Source organism: Bos indicus, chromosome 11 (assembly GCF_029378745.1).
Source record: "Bos indicus isolate NIAB-ARS_2022 breed Sahiwal x Tharparkar chromosome 11, NIAB-ARS_B.indTharparkar_mat_pri_1.0, whole genome shotgun sequence".
NCBI classification, from domain to species: Eukaryota; Metazoa; Chordata; class Mammalia; order Artiodactyla; family Bovidae; genus Bos; species Bos indicus.
In genome coordinates, this window is record NC_091770.1 from 88771331 (window position 1) to 88793139 (window position 21809).

At 41.4% G+C, this 21809-nt stretch overlaps 1 protein-coding gene across 1 annotated transcript in view; it reads left to right on the forward strand.

Moving 5' to 3' along the window:
- Positions 1-20794, forward strand: part of LOC139185957 (histone H2B type 1-H-like) — a 35583-nt gene extending 14789 nt beyond the window's left edge. Inside the window, exon 3 of the mRNA XM_070799832.1 lies at positions 20391-20794. Within this exon, the coding sequence (XP_070655933.1) occupies positions 20391-20794 (404 nt within the window). The remainder of the gene's footprint in view (positions 1-20390) is intronic.
- Positions 20795-21809: the final 1015 nt, after the last annotated feature.

Consider the following 21809-nt stretch of genomic DNA (forward strand, 5'->3'; position numbering starts at 1 on the left):
ACTCTGAGGAGAACAGAATGACGGAGTCAGAGGGACTCCTCCTGTCTGACTGTGCTGACCTGGCACCTTGTTTCCTCTGACCTTTGGACTTGAACTGAAGCACTGGCCCTTCTTGGGTCTCTGGCCTGCTGGGGTTTTCAGACTGGGACTATACCATCAGCTCTCCTGGTTCTCAGACCTTCAGACTCAGATTGGAATGGAATTACATCACCACCCTCCTGGGTCTCCAGCTTATTGAATGCAAATTTGGGGCTTCTCAGCCTCCATAATTCCATATATAAAGCACTTTCTCTTCTCTCTCTTTTTCCTCTATATGTATATATGTATAAACACACACACACACACACACACACACACACACACACACATTCTTTTGGTTCTATTTCTCAGGAGAATCCTAATGAATGCAGGATCTATATGACAGCAGAGTTAGGGCAGCGGGTGCAGGCCTGGGAACAGCCCTTTCTGCTCTTCGCCAACTCCTACTTTGCCTAGCTGACCAGAGTGCCCCAGAGAAGGCCAGCATCTCAAATAGCAGGCGAAGAAGATCAAGCAGTCATAATATGGGGTTAAAACACGGCCTCCCCTCATGTATAAGCTGAAGCCATGCAAGGGGCTTCTTTGTTCCTGCTTAGATGAGAAGTGATCAGAGTATGCATGCCAGCATTACCAGGTAGATCTTGAGGCTTGGCCACCACTCTGAACCTCCCCTAGACTCACCAATGCCTTAGTGAAGCTGATGAGAAGCAGTAATGTGGCGCCCAGACCCTGCTTGCGTTGGCTGTGGCTGCAGAGTATTTTATTACTTTATCTACTCTGACTCAATCCTGACATTAAAGATGATAGCAGAACCATCTAGAAAACGAATTGCTGAAAAATCTGAACAAAAGATAGTAATTCTTTGCACAGTTACACATTCAGCTTCATTAGCTTCTTTTCAATTTCGATGACAGTAAAACCTTCTTCGGTGGAATAATGCAGGCCAAGGGCAGGTCCAGGTTTTGGGGCCTGAAGCATGTCCAAATTTTTCAGGTTCTCTTTAAGAAAGAGAATAAAAATTATAGATGCAAAATGAAAGGGAGTATTTATTTAGAATGAGAAAGCAAATTTTAGGAATCTGAAAAGTATCACAAAATCTTAAAAAGCATAATATTTTCACTAATTAACTGCTTGACACATCTCTGCAATATTTTAATTCCTACATTTTGGCTGCATATTCTCTGAAGTGTTTTTACATTGGACAATAATTTATAATATTTTCTATAAAGAGATGAGAAGAATAACTCAGTCTTCTTATAGCACATTGATTTAATTATTGATAGTTGGAATGCTTAAACATGCAACTCAACACATAGATGTATTCACTGTTTATGCTAAAGCTACAGACTTGTACCTGACTAACAATGAACATGGAATTTGAAATTAAATTTAAATTAAATTAAACATAATACCATTTCCATTAGCACCCTCAAAACTAAAGTGATTAGGTATAAATCTAAAAAATATGTACAAGAACTCTATGAGTAAAACTAAAAAATTCTGATGAAGAGCTAAATAAATGAAGAGATAGTCCTTGTGCACTAGGAAGAAGACTCAATATGGTCAAGATGTCAGCTTTTCCCAATTTGATCTATAGATTCAGTGCAATTCCAGTAAAAGTCCCACCAAGTTATTTCATGGAGATCAACATGAATCTAAAGATTATGCTGCTGCTGCTGCTGCTGCTACTGCTAAGTCGCTTCAGTCGTGTCCGACTCTGTGCGACCCCATAGACGGCTGCCCACCAGGCTTCCCTGTCCCTGGGATTCTCCAGGCAAGAACACTGGAGTGGGTTGCCATTTCCTTCTCCAATGCATGAAAGTGAAAAGTGAAAGTGAAGTCGCTCAGTCGTGTCTGATTCTTAGCGACCCATGGACTGCAGCCCACCAGTCTCCTCTGTCCATGGGATTTTCCAGGCAAGAGTACTGGAGTGGGGTGCCATTGCTGTCTCCCCTAAAGATTATATGTAGAGGTAAAAGGCCCAGAATAGTCAACATGATATTGGAGAAGAAAGAAGCTGGAGGACTAATACCACTCATTTCAAGAATTACCGGGAAGCTACAGTAATCAGGACAAGTTGTTATCAGACAAAGAAGAAAGAAGATCAGTGGAACAGAAGAGCAAGTCCAGAAGGAGACTCACATACATAGAAGCCATCAAATGAGCTTTGACAATGGAGCAAAGAAAAACAACAGGGCCAAGATAGTCCCTTTTGATAAATGGTGCTGGAAAAATGGAACTCCTCACATGCAAGATAAAAATGGATCTAGATGAAGACCGTATGCTCGGCACAAATATTAACTCAAAATGGATCAAGTATCTAAACATCAAAACTAGAAACATCCTAGAAGATAACATAGGTGAAAACCTAGATGATCTTTAGGTATGGTGATGCCTCTTTAGCGACAATACCAAAGGCACAATCCTTGAAAGAAATAACTGGATTGCATTAAAATAAAAAAACCTCTCCTCTATGGAAGACAAGCTGGATTGCATTAAAATAAAAAACCTCTCCTCTCTGGAAGACAAGATCAAGAGGATTAGAAAACAAACCACAACTGGCTGGTGATGAGAAAATATTTGCAAAGACATATCTGATAGAGGACCGTTATCCAAAATATACAAAGAATTCTTAAAACTCAATAATATAATATCAAACAATGTGATTTTAAAGTGGGCCAAAGATTTTTAACAAACACCTCGCCAAAGAAGATATACAGATGGCAAATAAGCATGTGCAAAGATGCTCCACATCGAAGGTCATCAGGAAATGCAAATTAAACCAGCAGTGAGATACCCGTACATGACTGTTAAAATGGCCCTAATCTGGAACGCTGATAACGCTAAACACTGGTGAGGATGTAGAGCGGCGGGAACCCTTACTCATTATTGGCAGGAATGCAAATGGTATAGCCACTTTGAAGGACAGTTTGGTAGGTTCTTTTCTACGAAGCAAAATGTACTCTTACATTATGATCCAGCTGTCATGCTCCTCGGTATTGACCTGAAGGAACTGTGAACACGTCCACACATAAACCCGCACATGGTATTTCTAGCAGGATTGCTTTGTGGACAGCAGTTATCTCATAGCAGGATGGACTTCCTAATATTCAGGGAGGTAGCAATAATACTTTGATAATGCAGAGATGTCAGTCAGTTCAGTTCAGTTGCTCAGTCGTGTCCGACTCTTTGCGACCCCATGAATTGTAGCACGTCAGGCCTCCCTGTCCATCACCAACTCCTGGCACTGTTTAAATTGGGAAACTCTCTCTAAGTTTTAGATCAGTCCTGGGGATGTAGGGTGGGTTTTCCAGGTGGTTCAATGGTAAAGAATCCGCCTGCCAGTGCAGGAGATGTGGATTTGATCCGTAGGTCAGGAAGATTCCCTTGAGGAGGAAATGGCCACTCCAGAATTTCTGCCTGAAGAATCCCATGGACAGACTGGCGGGCTACTCCATGGGGTCACAAAAGAGTCAGAAACGATCGAGTCACTGAGCATGCACGCCCACAGGCACATTCAGAGATGTAGGATAAGAAGCTGAACGAAGCCATCTCCCACAGCTTTATCTGTGTTATACAACACAGAATCCACTTCTCCACGTTTCTCTGTTGACAGCACAAGCAGGATGCAATGTGTAGCCATGAATTCACTGTTGGAGTGCAAAGCAAAATCAGAGGAAAATCAGGTGGTTATTTCAAAATGTAAACTGTGCGAGAAATAAATTATTTCTGACTGGGTTCTATTAAGGAGCTCAAACTTGATTAATCTGTGGCCTAGATAAGCATTTACCTCTAGCAATTACATGCCACTATTACAGTGGTTATTTTATAAAAGCTAATAAACACTATCTGGAGTTAATATTTGCTCCTGGGGAAAGTTTGCCAAGAGCTTAGAATACATTTATGGAAGATTTTGCCTGCTAGGTTTGTGTGCAAAGTTTGAAACAGCAAAACCCTTTTAGCATCATTAACAATAATTATACAAAAAAATCAGTGTACAAACAGTTGTACCCAGGAAAGCTGAAATCTGATATAGAAATAGACAAAGTTTAGGAATTTTGCATAACTGGCCAAATCCTGTCAGTGTTTGGCCAATAATGCAAAGTCCAACTAACAAATTCTGCAGTTGATTTAGTCTTTGAAATGATCTCTGCTTAAATCGATACTTTGTACTCTTGTGTGTGTCAGAGTTCTAAATAATGGCTGACCTCTTGGAAATTTAAAGACTAGAATTAGACTAGTTAGTTACGCTAAGCAGATTGTGGTGTGTTTTAACCCACCCAGACCAGCCTAACAATGGGATGTTTGCTAATGTTCTCAACAGGGGAGAATAAGGAACTCATTTACAACCTGTGTATCTGGTTAAGTGCCCCTTTTAATAATACGTTTAAGCAGGATTTTCTTTGAGTTCAATGATTGGTGGACATGCATAAGCACATATATATGAATTTTAGTAAAGGTGTTAGATATTCACACATTCTCTTAATTAGGCTAGAGATTCAGAAAAAAAAAAAAAACTAGTACTTTCTTATTATGGTATTATCATCAAGATACAGTATCCTATTTAAAATTCACATATGAGTAATCTTTATGTCAAAAGAATAAGCATAATCCATGATCCCGGATTTGCTACCATAATTTTCTTTATTTACGTACAGATTGTGTGCATGTGTGTGTGCTTGATCATGTCCAACTCTTTGCAACCCCATGGACTGTAGCCTGACAGGCTTCTCTGTTCATGGAATTTTCTAGGCAAGAATACTTAAGTGAGTTGCCATTTCCTCCTCCAGGGGATCTTCCTGACCCAGGGATCAGACCCACATCTCTTGCATCTCCTGCATTGGCAGGTGAATTCTTTACCACTGAGTCACCTGGGAAGCCCACCTATATATTTGTAGGCTCTGTCAGCTCACTCAACAAGGGATGTGAGTAGGGGTGGAAGAAGCTACCATCTGGGTCTTCGAAGTTATTCACTTTCTGCAAACTTTATTCATCTCTAAAGCTCTCATGCCTCCTTGTTTATCGAGAACCTTAGATAAGATTTCTTGTTGGTAATGAGAAGGGAGTTGGATCTAAAACTTGTTTCATTCTTCAATCTGGTGTGCACCGAAAACATTTTTCTTAGGGTGAAAGATGACAGACAGATGTCGGATACACTAGGCTATGTGCAGGTATCTATTCTGAGAAGCTGAGGAGAGAACGATGCTCTGAAACATACTAAAGTGTGTGTGTGTTTCTTCTCTGGAGAGGATGGGTTCTTTGGGGAATTAAACAAGTAAATGCATGAAACGAACTGAGAGCTACCCCGTGTAGCCACTGCCAAGAACAGGGGCCACCTTGAGGGGCTGGACAGGCAGCTCTGATAGTCTTATATTCTCAGCTCAGGGGGATTAGGTGGGGAAACAGCAGGGACACAGGTTCTAAGAACCATAGGAAAGAATCCTAGATATTAATGATAATTGATACTCTAAGTGAATTATGGGTCTGCCTTAACAGTATCAATCAAAGCATAGACTTTTATAGTGATACAGCTATTTTAAAGAAGTATTCTTCAAAGACGAATGACAAAATCGGAAAAATTCAGGAGTGTAGTCTGGGGGAATTTTCATCTACTTCGGACTTTGAAAAAACTAAGGGCCATGCATCCTCTTTATACCACAGGAGTTGCCACCAAAACATTGTTGATGACTAATCATTATTCTCTCAACTAAGAAAGCATTTCTCTTCCCAAAAGACAGATGTAAGGAAGTAGACAAGCTGGACATTTTCCAGTGGAAACCCTTGTCCAATTTCTTAGACGTTAAGATCGTACTTTCAGAAAAGTTGTTTAGGGCCTTCACTGTAGAGTCACATCTCTCCTATATCTTATCTTCTAAAAATCCACCAGTTGTAATACTTGAAAAATACCTTCTTAAGTTTATTCTTGCTGTAGCTTTCTAATGATCTTTTTGTTATACTTTTATTGAGATATATTCACACACCATACAATTCACCCATTTAAAGTATACAGTTCAATGATCTCTAGGGTGTTCACAGTTATGGAACCATCACCCAAACCAATATTAGAACATTTTCATTAAACCTGAAAGAAACTCTTTCCCTTTAGCTATCTCTCCCCATGTCATTTCATTCCTGTGTTCAACTCAAGCCAACCACTGATCTACTTTCTGTCCTTTTTGATTCGCCTATTCTGGAAATTTCATATAAAAGGAATCATATAATATGTGGTCTTTTGTGACTGGCTTCTTCCACTGAGCATAATATTTTCAATGTTCATTCGTATTATAGATGCACCAATACTTCTTCTATTTTTATAATTGAATAATATTTCATCATATGGATAGACCACATTTTGTTTATCCATTTGTCAGTTGATGGTCAGTTGGATTCTTTCCACATTTGAGCTATCATAAATAAAGTTGCTATGAACATTGGTATACAAGGATTTTGTGATTTACATTTTCATTTCTCTTGGGTATATACTTAGGGGTGGAATTGCTGGCTTAAATGGTAGCTGTCTGTGTAATCATTTGAGGAACTGCTGGACTGTCTCCTAAAGCAGGATACAACACCATGACGTTCCCACCAGGAGTGTGTGAAAGTGAAAGTCACTTGGTCTTGTCCGACTCTTTGTGACCCCACGGACTATACAGTCTATGGAATTCTCCAGGTCAGAACACTGGAGTGGACAGCTGTTCCAACCCAGGGATCCAAACAAGGTCTCCTGCATTGCAGACAGATTCTTTACCATCTGAGCCACCAGGGAAGCCCAGGAATACTGGAGTGGGTAGCCTTTCTCTTCTCCAGTGGATCTTCCTGACCTAGAAATCAAATTGGGGTCTCCTGCTTTGCAGGAGGATTCTTTACCAACTGAGCTACCAGGGAAGCCCAGGAGTGTGTGAGGGTTCTAGTTTCTCCACATCATTGCCAACAATTGTCAATCTATCTCTTTGATTATAGGCATCCTGCCTGCTGCTGCTGCTGCTCACTTCAGTCGTGTCCGACTCTGTGCGACCCCATGGACGGCAGCCCACCAGGCTTCCCCGTCCCTGGGATTCTCCAGGCAAGAACACTGGAGTGGGTTGCCATTTCCTTCTCCAATGCATGAAAGTGAAAAGTGAAAGTGAAGTCGCTCAGTCGTGTCTGATTCTTAGCGACCCCATGGACTGCAGCCTACCAGGCTCCTCCGTCCATGGGATTTTCTAGGCAAAAGTACTGGAGTGGGGTGCCATTGCCTTCTCTCATAGGCATCCTAGTGGGGTGCAAAGTGATATTTAATTGAGGTTTTTATTTTTATTATCCTAATGACTAATCTGAATGCAGAGTTCCAAAGAATAGCAAGGAGAGATAAGAAAGCCTTCTTCAGCTATCAATGCAAAGAAATAGAGGAAAACAACAGAATGGGAAAGACTAGAGATCTCTTCAAGAAAATCAGAGATACCAAAGGAACATTTCATGCAAAGATGGGCTCGATAAAGGACAGAACTGGTATGGACCTAACAGAAGCAGAAGATATTAAGAAGAGGTGGCAAGAATACACAGAAGAACTGTACAAAAAAGATCTTCACAACCAAGATATCACGATAGTGTGATCACTGACCTAGAGCCAGACATTCTGGAATGTGAAGTCAAGTGGGCCTTGGAAAGCATCACTATGAACAAAGCTAGTGGAGGTGATGGAATTCCAGTTGAGCTATTCCAAATCCTGAAAGATGATGCTGTGAAAGTGCTGTACTCAATATGCCAGCCAATTTGGAAAACTCAGCAGTGGCCACAGGACTGGAAAAGGTCAGTTTTCATTCCAATCCCAAAGAAAGGCAATGCCAAAGAATGCTCAATCAACCACACAATTGCACTCATCTCACACGCTGGTAAAGTAATGTTCAAAATTCTCCAAGCCAGGCTTCAGCAATATGTGAATCATGAACTTCCTGATGTTCAAGCTGGTTTTAGACAAGGCAGAGGAACCAGAGATCAAATTGCCAACATCCGCTGGATCATGGAAAAAGCAAGAGAGTTCCAGAAAAACATCTATTTCTGCTTTATTGACTATGCCAAAGCCTTTGACTGTGTGGATCACAATAGACTGTGGAAAATTCTGAAAGAGATGGGAATACCAGACCACCTGATCTGTCTCTTGAGAAATCTGTATGCAGGTCAGGAAGCAACAGTTAGAACTGGACATGGAACAACAGACTGGTTCCAAATAGGAAAAGGAGTATGTCAAGGCTGTATATTGTCACCCTGCTTATTTAACTTCTATGCAGAGTACATCATGAGAAACGCTGGACTGGAAGAAACACAAGCTGGAATCAAGATTGCCGGGAGAAATATCAATAACCTCAGATATGCAGATGATACCACCCTTATGGCAGAAAGTGAAGAGGAACTTAAAAAGCCTCTTGATGAAGGTGAAAGAAGAGAGTGAAAAAGTTGGCTTAAAGCTCAACATTCAGAAAACGAAGATCATGGCATCCGGTCCCACCACTTCATGGGAAATAGATGGGGAAACAGTGGAAACAGTGTCAGACTTTATTTTTCTGGGCTCCAAAATCACTGCAGATGGTGACTGCAGCCATGAAATTAAAAGACACTTACTCCTTGGAAGGAAAGTTATGACCAACCTAGATAGCATATTCAAAAGCAGAGACATTACTTTGCCAACAAAGGTCCGTCTAGTCAAGGCTATGGTTTTTCCTGTAGTCATGTATGGATGTGAGAGTTGGACTGTGAAGAAGGCTGAGCACTGAAGAATTGATGCTTTTGAACTGTGGTGTTGGAGAAGACTCTTGAGAGTCCCTTGGACTGCAAGGAGATTCAACCAGTCCATTCTGATGGAGATCAGCCCTGGGATTTCTTTGGAAGGAATGATTCTAAAGCTGAAACTCCAGTACTTTGGCCACCTCACACGAAGAGTTGACTCATTGGAAAAGACTCTGATGCTGGGAGGGATTGGGAGGCAAGAGGAGAAGGAGATGACAGAGGATGAGATGGCTGGATGGCATCACCTACTCGATGGATGTGAGTCTGAGTGTACTCCGGGAGTTGGTGATGGACAGGGAGGCCTGGCGTGCTGCAATTCATGGGGTCGCAAAGAGTCGGACAGGACTGAGTGACTGATCTGATCTGAATGACTAATGATGTTGAGTATATTTTCATGTGCTCACTGGCCCTTTGTGTATCTTCTTTGGAGAAATATGACTATTTTTTAAGTATGTTCTGTTGAAATACAAGCATAATTCCATTTGTCTTCTGTTGTCCGGTGGCCTTGCAGGATAGGGCAATTGGCAAATAATTCCAAGTCTGGAGATTTGCAAAACCACAACATAGTATGTTTAATGACACCTAAGCTTTGTTATTCCATGACTCGTTTTTAAAAAATAAGTAATACATAACTACTTTCATGAGAAAGTATGATTTGTCATTACACATTCCCAGTGAAACACGATACAATTCAGCTCTCAACTTTAATGTCTTCATTTTATGTTCCTGATTAGGATAATTTCAGCTTTCATAATATTATTTTTGTATATGATAAAATACTACTGGTCCAGGACAAATCAACTTTAAGTACAAAGTTCTTAGTTTATCTTAGAAATACCAGCAATCAAATAAAAGAATTAAAGAAAAAAGATGATCACGATTGTGTTTCTTCTGCTACAGGGGCCACTGCTGAACTCTAAGGAACACATTTCTATTCTTTCTCTTTGGATAGCCTACCAAGAGTTCACTGGCAATTTACCATGTGGTTTTCATGTAGCCAGAGTTCACGGCAGTACATTAGACTGACTTCTCATCTCTAGATCTGTTTCTTGTAAAAGCATTCCATCAGTCATGCCTTAAAAACCTTTTCTAAGAGTGAAGCTTCTAGTTTGGGTCTCATTCCTGATTTAGTTCACACCTGGAAAATGTAAGTAAATTAGTTTTAGATCCTAGACTAACTCTTTTTCTCTGCCTTTCCTTGCATTTCTTTTAATTTTTATTGAAGTATAGTTGATTAACAATATTGTGTTAGTTTCTGGTGTGCAGCAAAGTGATTCAGTTATACCTAAAAATGCATCTATTCTTTTTCAAATTCTTTTCCCACTTAGGTTATTACAGAATACTGAGCAGAAGACTCTGTTGCTGGAGATAAAAAGTCAGTAACACCTACTCGTAGCCCAGTGAATGAGCAGAGGTGTATAGTGTTAATCCACCAGTGAGGTTGCTCTGATGGAGAACACAAGGGACTGAGAAGTACATGGAGCCCAAGTCTTTGCAGTACGAGAGATGTTAGAGCCAAGATTCCACAGAGGAGGAGATAACAGAGCCCACAATGATAAATAGAAGTTATCAGGTAGAAAAATAAGAGAGGTCATTCTGGGAAGGGCCATAATGACCTAGGCCCAGAGGAGTGGCAGACGGCTTAGTCCTTAAGACTAGAACTGGGCATATGTAGGTGGGCTCCAGGTGGAGGCGGGCTGGAGATGATAATAGATAAATGCCCTTATTACAGGCACTGTGTTACTGTTCAGTCACTAAGTCGTGTCTGACTCCTTGCAACCAACGAACTGCAGCAATCTGTGCTCCTCTGTCCTACACTACCTCCTGGAGTTTGCCCAGATTCATGTCCATTGCGTTGGCGGTTCTATCTAACAATCTCATCCTCTGCCACTCTCTTTGCCTTTTGCCTTCAATCTTTCCTAGCACCAGGGTTTTTTTCCAATGAGTCAGCTCTTGGCATCAGGTGGCCAAAGTACTGGGGTTTCAGCTTCAACATCAGTCCTTCAATGAATATTCAGGGTGGATTTCCTTTAGGATTGACTGGTTTGATCTCCTTGCTGTCCAAGGGACTCTCTCAAGAATTTTCATATAGCTTATTTGTTTTTTTCTTCCCCTTGACCTCGGTTTTACTCTCTGGAACAGCAAAGAATGAACTGAATGATTCTTTTCATTAGAGCGTTTCATAGGTTTGACAACAGTGCTAACATCGCTCCCAAATCTTGAGTTTTCCAAAGGGAACATTCCTTATTCCTTCACTTTTTCTTCATATGGAATGAAGAAAATGGTTTCCAAGATCTTCACCATCACCGTTTTCTCTACTGGATATGCTTCAACTTTTAAATTTCTTTATAAAATGTGGGTCCCAATGCAGAATGCAGATCCAGGTGTGGTTTGCCCAGTGTGATATCTTGGGGTTAATATTCCCTCTGCCACGAGTACTAAGCACTGGCATCCGATTGTCTCTGCCCAGGTGAGCTCATCTCTAACTTCTGAGCCTTGTTTCCCCACTGAACTAGATTCTTTCATCCTTGGGCATGTTACTTACTGACTCAAAAACAAGACTGGTTCTTTACACATAGTTATTTTCATCTGGTTAACTTTGACTCATATTTCCCAGAAAGGCCAGAGCCTTTTAAAATCTTTATCCAACAATGTCTTGGTGATCTCTCTCCACCTAGTGTCATCTGAAGTTTTCAAAGTCATGAAATATTGTAGTCTGTCTTCATCCAACAATATATAAAAAATATTGGTAACAATTGGGTCACGTACAAAATCAGCAACCTTGTTTTTATTAAGGAATTGGGAGATTGGGAGATTGGGATTAACATATATATATACTCAGTTCAGTTCAGTCACTAAGTTGTGTCTGACGCTTTACAACCCCATGGACTGCAGCATGCCAGGCTGCCCTGTCCATCACCAACTCCCGCAGCTAACCAAACTAATGTTCATCGAGTTGGTGATGCCATCCAACCATCTCATCCTCTGTCGTCCCCTCTCCTCCCGCCTTCAATCTTTCCCAGCCTCAGAGTCTATGTATATGTATAGGGTCTATGTTTACATATATGTATACATTGGAGAAGGAAATGGCAACCCACTCCAGTGTTCTTGCCTGGAGAATCCCAGGGACGGGGGAGCCTGGTGGGCTGCTGTCTGTGGGGTCGCACAGAGTCGGACACGACTGAAGCGACTTAGCAGCAGCAGCAGCAGCATACATGTATATATGTATACGTGTATATTTGTATATGTATGCATATACATATGTATATGTGTGTGTGTGTGTGTGTGTATACACACACACACACACATATATACACATCAGGGTCTATGTATAATATACACTTCTATGTATAAAATGGATAACTAATTAAGAACCCACTGTATAGCATAAGAAGTGAGCCGTGACGTTATTTACAGGCAAATGTGTTTAAAGTGATGTGTTGATGAGTCACACCAGAGAGGTTTTTGGTGCACTTATAAACCATCCCAAATCTATTATATCCGCCCTATCATCCAGCCTTCAACATGTCCAAGGGGCATCTTGCCTTCTACCAGGGTGCCAGCATGATTTCAGCATTACTGCTGCCTTAGTCACTGTTGTCTTGGGAGCATGCCTGTTCTGAACTGGCTGTGTGAAATGGCTGATCTCACTCTTGAATAGCAGCATCTCCAGCCTCTTGGACTCTGGAGTCCTAAGGCTCTGATGGGCTGACATTTAGGTCTTTTCACACACCCTGCAGCTCTGACTTCACACCAGGGTAGACTAGACATGCTTGGGAATTGTCTTCTGAAACACACATTTATTGGATCACAGCTTTTAGAGGCTTGCTCTATATTTACCCGTCTAATACGGCTGCGAAGGTATCACCTAGTCTCCTGTGACTCTGACACTCCCAGGGACGTAAAGATCACTATTTTTAAAGCTAGTTGTGAATATCACACCTTCCTTCTCCTTAGAAGAGCCTAATTATCTATTTGTTAGACATACCCCTGTTCTCTGTAACTTTATTCTACTCCACAGGCTCTCTATTTTAGAAGTCAGTGTAAATTGAGCTTTAAGATTTCTGTGGGGAGGGATCATTGTCTACATTCCTCCCTTTTCTGGCCATGTCAAGAGTATCTTGGTGGTCGTTCTAGGACTTTCCAACATCTGGCTACTTCTCCATGTTCCCATGCTACTAAACTTTCTTACCTTAATGTCTTTTGAAATATTGCCTGTGTGCGTGCCAAGTTGTCTCAGTTCTGTCCGACTCTTTGTGATTGTAGCCCGCCAGGCTCCTCTGTCCATGGGGATTCTCCAGGCAAGAATACTGGAAGGGGTTGCCATGCCCTCCTCCAGGGGATCTTTCCAACCCAGGAATTGAACCCATGTCTCTGGCGTCTCCTGCCTTTCAGGCAGGTTCTTTATCCACTGAGCCACCTGGGAAACCCTTTCAAAATATTGAGCTGGACAAAATGTTCATTAGGGATTTTCCATGAGAGATTATGAAGACCACAAGTGAACTTTTTGGCCAACCAAATGTATCTCAAAGACTTTTTCTTGATTCTTATTTATAAGAATATCCCTAGTATTCCTACATTTCTACCATCTTTTTTTTTTTGACTCTAACACTGAGAAGAAAAAACTCTTTAAAAAAAATAAAGATTTCTTTTTCTCAATTGTAAAAACAAGCATGGCCATAGTGTAAAATCTATTAAACATAAAAATGTTGAAACATTGATTGTGCTATCCAAACACTACTACATTTTGATTTAGTTTAATTAAATCTTTCTCAGTGCACATTTATTTTTCACAGTTGTCATCACCTCTTATCTATAATTTAGTATCCCTTTTTACTTAGCTTATTAGTTCCTTGTTTCATGTCATTATATAAACATCAAAATAGATATCACCATGTAGTTGACTCTTTTGTTGATTATTTTTGATACTTTTTATAAATAAAGTCATGAGGATTATCTTTGATATCAAGGTTTTCTCTCTATATCTCTTGGGTAATTTTCTCAAGATAAAGTCAAAGAAGTGCTATCATTGTACCAAGAGGGGATTTTTATGGTTCCTGATGTTGTTGTTTAGTCCCGAAGTCATGTCCAACTCTTTGCAACCCCATAGACTGTAGCTCACCAGGCTCCTCTGACAATGGGGTTCTCCAGGCAAGAATACTGGAGTGGGTTGCCATTTTCTTCTCCAGAGGATCTTCCCAACCCAGGGATCAAACCCACATCTCCTGCACTGGCCAGTAGATTCTTTACTGCTGAGCCACCAGGGAACATATTCCAAGTTGTTTTCCGTAAGAGTTGAATCCAGTTATATACCTACGAGCAATATGTGAAAATATTTATTGGCATGATTTGTTTTAGGAAAAGCATAGTTACAACATTTTAAGGGTAAAACTGTAGTATTCTGTATTAGAAGAGAGGTGAAAGCATTGTCGTAGTTGAAGCACATCTCAGGACAAGTTCCATGAACACAGTTTAGAATGTTCAGCAAATCCCTTATCTGTTGGACATGATATATGGTAAGCTTCCCAAAGACTGTGAAGAATACCAAAAGTTTACAGAGACTATTATGCAGACCTTTTGCTTTGGGATTTTGACTTTTGAATCCAGTGATTCAAACCCAGTCATTCTCACAGATTCCTTTCAAGAGCAGAGAAGGTCAGCTGTAATATAACTGTTTAATGCTTTATGTGTATTACCTGGGAACCAGATCACATAGACAAATTCCTAAAAATCCCAGAGAGGCATGATAATCTAAGAAGCCTGCTTCTCGGAATTAACTATTGTGATCTTTAATGTGATGAATGGTTTAATTGTTGCCTTTCAGAGGATTTATATGTGTTTTCAAACCACAAAAGTAGAAGTTCAGGTAGGGTAAACTGGAAATAATAGAGAACTGGGAACTTGGGGTGGGTAGTCAAAGTAGTTATGTCAGGCTAATTCCCACTCTTATCCCACATGGTACCCACACATCCAGGCTCACCCTGCCATCCTGTAGGAAAGGGGAAGTTTTGGGGCCAAACAATGGGATTAAGATCTTAGTCCCCAGTGTTCATTGCAGCACTATGTACAAGAGCCAGGTCATGGAAGCAACCTAAATGTCCACTGACAGATGAATGGATAAGAAAGCTGTGGTTCATACATACAAGGCTGGGAGGGAGGTCCAAGAGGGAGAGGATATATGCATACATATAGCTGATTTACTTCATTATACAGCGGAAACTAATATGACATTGTAAAGCACTATATCCCAATTTTTAAAAAAATGATCCTAGTCTTGCTACTTTAGTAAGTTCTTGGGAAATTTACTTAAGTTCTCCAAGCTTAATTTTCCTTATCTGTCAAAATAGGTGCATCTCTATCATCTTTACACAGGAGCTATTAGAGGAAAACATACATAGAAGAAAGGAAACCAATGAAGTAGGTGAAGCTTCCCAGGGAAAAGGCAGACAGTTAGAAGAACATGGTTACAGTATTTATATGCAACAGATAATCAACTGCAGATTCGGTCAAAAAGGTTATGTTGCATTGCTCCTCATTTTAACTTATTCCTTTCCCAGTTACTTACTTATTCATTCATGTATTCATCTTTTACTTTCTCTATTCATTCATGCATTCAATAATCATTTGTTGAGCCAGGCACTGAATTAAATTCTGAGGACTCACAAATTAATGAGATACCGTTTCTGCCCCCAAAAGGAGAGGAGTCTATTTTAACCTAGAAGATCCATAATGACTGTTCAAGCAATAAGTACTTTCATGTTGTTGAGGAATTATTTGGATCCAGGTTCCTATCCTACTCTGGGACTGCTTCCAGAAGGAGGTAACCCTTGAGTGGCAATGTGAAGGACAGGATAAATAGTCTCAAGAAAGGAGTGAGGCAGTGGAGGTGTATTTCAGGCTACAGGAACTATTTTCCCCAAGTTCTGATGCATGAGACACGTGGTCCATTGAGAAATTCCAAGTTGGCTAATGTGACTCAACCAAAGGATACTGTTGGCATGTAATAAGAGCTGAGATAAGAAATGGTCCTAGGAGCCCATGATGAAGACTGTGGTCCAGATCAGTAGTTTAAGCAAATCTTAGAAGCAGTGGGGAGCCATGGGGAAGTTTCAATCTGGGAGAATGACCAGATCTATAGGTTACATGACCAGTGGCTTAATGTGGAATTTAGATGGAGGGGAGTGAGCATCCATGCTGAGAGTGTAGGAGACGTGTTTACCATAAATCTGGTTAGAATGAGGACTGCCTGACCCCAGGCAGTCACAGCGGTGTTTGGGAAGAGGAATGCAATTTGAGAGAAGTTAAGGAGTTAGAGTTGAGAGACTTGGGAGCCAATTTGGTGTTGAAGGAGCTGAGGGAGAAGAAAGGACGAAAGAAAGGTTATGATAAAACCTGAATTTCTTATTCAGGTCAATGGATGATGGTGAGGATAAGGAACAACAGCTACGCCATCACCAGAGAAACTAACTGCCTCTGCATTTGTGTATGTCTGGTTTTCATTTCTTGCATTGACAGGGAAGCTAAAATAGAACATAACAGAGGCCTGTGGTGCTCATCCCAAAGCTGCAGCAATACTTGGGGCCCTGCAGGCTGCGACTCTGATGCTGGGAAAGATGGAAGGCAAAAGGAGAAAGGGGCACCAGAGGATGAGATGGTAGAATGACATCACTGACTCCATGGACATGAATTTGAGCCAACTCCAGGAGATAACAAAGGACAAGGAAGCTCGGTGTATGGAGTCCATGGGGTTACGAAGCATGGGGTGTGACTTAGTGACTCAAAAACAACAGCAACAAGGCTGCCACAGGGGCACGGGCACCTATGACCAGGGCACCTAATGGAGTTCAAGCCCCTCTGTTGTAAATTGTATTATTGCTCGAAAGTATTGCCAGCTGAAATCTGTGGCTTCATAACTGCCTTCTGTCTCTCAGTTTGAACACCAAATTAAGGCCCTCCTCTTTTGTGGCTAAGCTTCTCCTGTGGACCTCAGTTCTCAGCTCTGCTCACTCCTACCTCCTTTGTTTCGGTGTCCTCATGAGTCTTGGTGTGACGCTTCTTCCTCCAGCTGCAACATCCACGAGTCCAACCAGGTAGACCACCTCTTCAGGATAATCCAGATGATCTGTTTTAGGCAGTCTGGATGGAAGGAATTATGCTAGAGGCTTTCATTTCCTTTCGAAGGGATGAATTTTACACTTGGACGTAACATCTAAGAAGGCAACATCAGCAGCAGGGATTGGAACACCCTTGTCCACATGGGGAATGTGGGCTGGAGTGTTGAGGTCTGTGTCTGGGGCAGAGTGGTCCTAGACAGATCCTTCTCTGATAAACCTACCCAGCCTGGGGAGTTTTCAGGATCAACTACCCGTAGGTGAGAAGGAAGTAGCACCTGAAACTCATTTCTCTTCTGTCCCAGGGGGACAGCTGAGCCACCTACAAGACTTCTCAGTATCAGAAAGAGCCAGGACGCTAGATTTTCTTCCTCCTGACTAAAGTTCTGGGACAGTTCAGAAAGCCTTACATTTATTTTCCACCACAGAGATGAGTCTCCTGGCTTTTCTCAATCTTGACGGTGTGAACATTGCCTACTGTGAGTCTTGCCTCTTCAAAAGGAAAGAAAGGCCCTTAGCTGGCTAGCCTCTCTTCATGGCATGTTTGCTCGCTGTTACCACATCCCTAGGTATGCCTACTACTGTTAAGTGGGGAGTGTTGGCAGAGGGTGGAAATGAGGAGCCTGTGGTCCCAGGAAAGAGCCGCTGATATTAGATTTTGTCCTGTATTTACTGCAGTGCTGTGACAAACCGTATTTACCCTAAGGAGCAAAATAACATTTCCTTGTAATATTTTAGAGCTGTTGTACTTTTATTTTCATATACATATGTATATATGCCTGATAAGAAAAAACAATAAAAAGAAAACAGATATAGTTCTTAACCTTAGCACAGGATCCATGCAGAATGTTACGACATGATAATAAAATATTGAGTGTATGAGATTTGGAAGGCAGTTCCCCTACTTCTATCCCTCTCTGGTCTGGTCAATGCTAAGGACCCAATTCCTCATATTAGTGTTTTTGTTTCAAATACCTGGAGTAGTTTCTCTTTCCTGCACTGGATTCTGACACGCATAGTCACAGAGCAGAGGTAGATTGAAACTCCTGAGTAATGAGCTCCAGTAATTTATGCACATAATCGTGACCTCATTTGCATAGAGCTACCCTCTTTTACATCATCTTGTCTCTTCTTTTTCCTCTTAACATAATAGATTTTAAAAAATAGATAATACATGATGTCTGATTTTTCCCCTGTGACACATATCATTTGGCATATGAGAGTAAATAGAGCATGTAGCTGCGATTCTGAGGAACACCCTTCTCAGCCCGGCTGAAGGATCTCAGCTCCATGACATCTGAGCATATACTGCAGAAGGATGTCAGCTCTGAGTTGTACCCTGGACCTTGACTCTAAGCATTGCTCATTGAATTGACTGTGCCATCTTATGGAATTAATCAGAATAATCTAGTGATGGTGATTGTGAGTGACATGAGACAGAACATGACACTTCATATTATACGACTTGTCTCAGACCAGGAAAAGAGTGATGGGAGAAGTAATCCTTAAAGACATTAAAGTTAGATGTGTGGAATCGTTTATATTTATGCATGGGGTCTATCCCTGGGCATAATCTGGATGAATGATAATGCTGCAAACCACAGTAGAGGTCTATGTTGGGTTGATCAAAAAGTTCATTTGGATTTTTCATAAAATGTTCTAAAAAAACCCAAATGAACTTTTTGACTGACTCAAAATTCTGATACGGTGGGATTCTATGCTTTACTTCTCCCCTCCACACCCCCCTCCCCAACTCTGACTTGAGAAGAGTGTCAAGGGTTTATCTGCCCCACTTGCTTCTCTCGCTGGAATTTTAAAGGAAGAAAACATGATGGCTGGGAGCATTCCTTCTAGAGAAACAATTAGACAGAATAAAAACCTGACGCTCTGTACCTTGAGTGGTTTGGCAAAATGGAGAGGTGGGGAAAGACAGGTTCAGAGAGTGTATTGTGGAGGGGGAACTGGAAAGGGCAGCAACTAGACTGGTAGTGTGGGTGATGGTTTTATAGGGTTACAAATAAATTTTTTTTTTTACAGTGCATTTTTTCTCTCTCTTTTTTTTCTTTTTTTAATTTTATTTTATTTTGAAACTTTACAATATTGTATTAGTTTTGCCAAACATCAAAATGAATCTGCCACAGGTATACCCGTGCTCCCCATCTTGAACCCTCCTCCCTCCCCATACCCTCCCTCTGGGTCGTCCCAGTGCACCAGCCCCAAGCATCCAGTATCGTGCATCGAACGTGGACTGGTGACTCGTTTCATACATGAAATTATACATGTTTCAAATAAATTTTTTAAATAAGGGTTTTAGGAAGAGAAAATAAGGATAGGAAATGCTCAACAAACACGTTTTGAGCACCTGTTTTATTTTGGCCTGGGAATTGGATACTGGAAATAAAAAAAGATGACTAGTATTCTGCTCTTTCTCTCAGGCAGCACAGGAACAATAGAGAAAATATATTTGTACAAGGAACTGTGAGGCATAAGTACTAATGGAAGAAGTGTTACCAAAGTGCTTAGAAATTCTGAAGATGATAGAATTCCATGTCATCATACAGACAACTGCAGAAGACACCTATGCAAAGGTGCAAGGGAGTGTAGACAAAAGAAAAATCGCTCCACCAGTATTTGAGGATTAACAAGATGAACAATTTGGCTATAATGAGATGATAATTCCAGCAATACTAGGCACATAAACAACAACACATGTTTAGTGATTGTTTACCATGTAGACATTGTACTAAATGTTGACAAAGTATCACCTTGCTTCATCCCCACATAGACCCTGTGAACCCATGAGTTAGGTGCTGTGTTTGTCCTCATTTTACAGAAGAAGAAATTGAGCTTTCATTGAATTAAGTGACCTCCCGTGTGTCACACAGCTGCCATGTACTAGACTGATTTGGAGGCCCTTAGGCTTCATTCACATGGGCCAGCAGAAGCAAGTTTGTCCAGGAAGATAGCTTAGGTCAAGTAGGATGGAGGGGCTGGGTTAGGAATCTTTACCTTACATGCCAGGTAACGCAGAGGTGTAAGCATTGTTCTCATTTTGAGAGTTAGCAAAATTGATGTTTTGGGAAAGGAGCCTGAGGTCAGCATGCAGGATGCATGGAGAGGAGAGACTGGTTACAGGGACCTTTCAAAGGGACTGCAAGGTCTTGCTAGGAGGCACCAGGATGGGAGCAGGGGGTCAGAAGAGATGAGCCTCACTGTCTTTTACTTTAGGAAGTGTTTTGTGTGTGTCTATGTGTCTGTTCATGTGTGGGTGTGTACATACGTGCATGTTGTGAGTGTGTTCTTAGTCGCTAAGTCATGTCCTACTCTTTGTGACTCCATGGACTGTACCCTGCCAGACTCCTCTCTCCACGGGATTTTCCAGACAAGAGTACTGAAGTTGGTTGCCATTTACTACTCTAGGGGATCTTTCCAGCCCAGGGATCAAACCTGTGTCTCTTGCATCTCCTGTGTTGGCAGTCAGATTACTTACCACTAAGCCACCTAGGGCATCGGCTAAGTCTGCTCCTGCCCCTAGAAAGGGCTCTAAAAAAGCTTTGACCAAGGCCCAGAAGAAGGACAGCAAGAAGCGCAAGTGCAGCCGCAAGGAGAGCTACTCCGTGTACCTGTACAAGGTGCTGAAGCAAGTCCATCTGGACACCGGCATCTCGTCCAAGGCCATGGGAATCATGAACTCCTTCGTCAACAACATTTTCGAGCACATCGCTGGTCAGGCATCGCACCTGGTGCATTACAACAAGTGCTCGACTATCACCTCCAGGGAGATCCAGATCGCCATGCGCTTGCTGCTACCTGGGGAGCTGGCCAAGCACGCCGTGTCCGAGGGCACTAAGGCTGTCACCAAGTATACCAGCTCCAAGTAAATATAATATGCCTAGCTGCTGTTAATGGAGAAGGCAATGGCACCCCACTCCAGTACTCTTGCCTGGAAAATCCCATGGATGGAGGGCCTTGGTGGGCTATAGTCAATGGGGTCGATAAGAGTCGGACACGACTGAGCGACTTCACTTTCACTAAGCCACCTAGGGAGCCCATGTATGTAAATAAACACACACAAATATGCAAATTTTAAACTATACTCCAAAGGGAAATTGTCATTTATATCTGCTAATTGAGGACATGTACTCACCAAAGGCTTGTCTTCTGAGTTAACTCATTATAATCAGATGGTCTGATAATGACATAATATATTTTATTAAAAGGCCAGTGTTTTTCATCATTTAAATTAATTATAGTTAAAATATGTAGACTCATGTCAACAACACATAAAAAACTCTTTAAACTCATTAAGAACCTAACTCAGTAGAAAAATGGTCAAAAGATAAATGCACATATTCTATCCAATAAATACTTGATTATGATCAGGTGATCATGGCAATGGAAATCAAGAGCACCCCGAGATTTCACTTTTGCACCAAGTCAGTTAAGAATAACTAAAATTTTGATCATTTTAAATATTAATTACAAGTAATTGCTTGGGGTGGGGTTGAGGAGACACATGTCACAGAAGAGCTCCTGTATGTTTCTGGTAAGAGAGTCCATGTGGCAATCAGGGTGGGTGAAGGTTTGATATCAATTCAGTTCAGTTGCTCAGTCGTATCTGGCTCTTTGTGACCCAGTGGACTGCAGCACGTTAGGCTTACCTATCCATCACCCACTCCCAGAGTTTACTCAAACTCATGTCCATTGAGTCGGTGATGTCATCCAACCATCTCATCCTCTGTTGTCCCCTTCTCCTCCTGCCTTCAACCTTTCCCAGCATCAGGTCTTTTCAAATGAGTCAGCTCTTTGCATCAGGTGGCCAAAGTATTGGAGTTTCAGCTTCAGCATCAGTCCTTCCAATGAATATTCAGGACTGATTTCCTTTAGGACGGACTG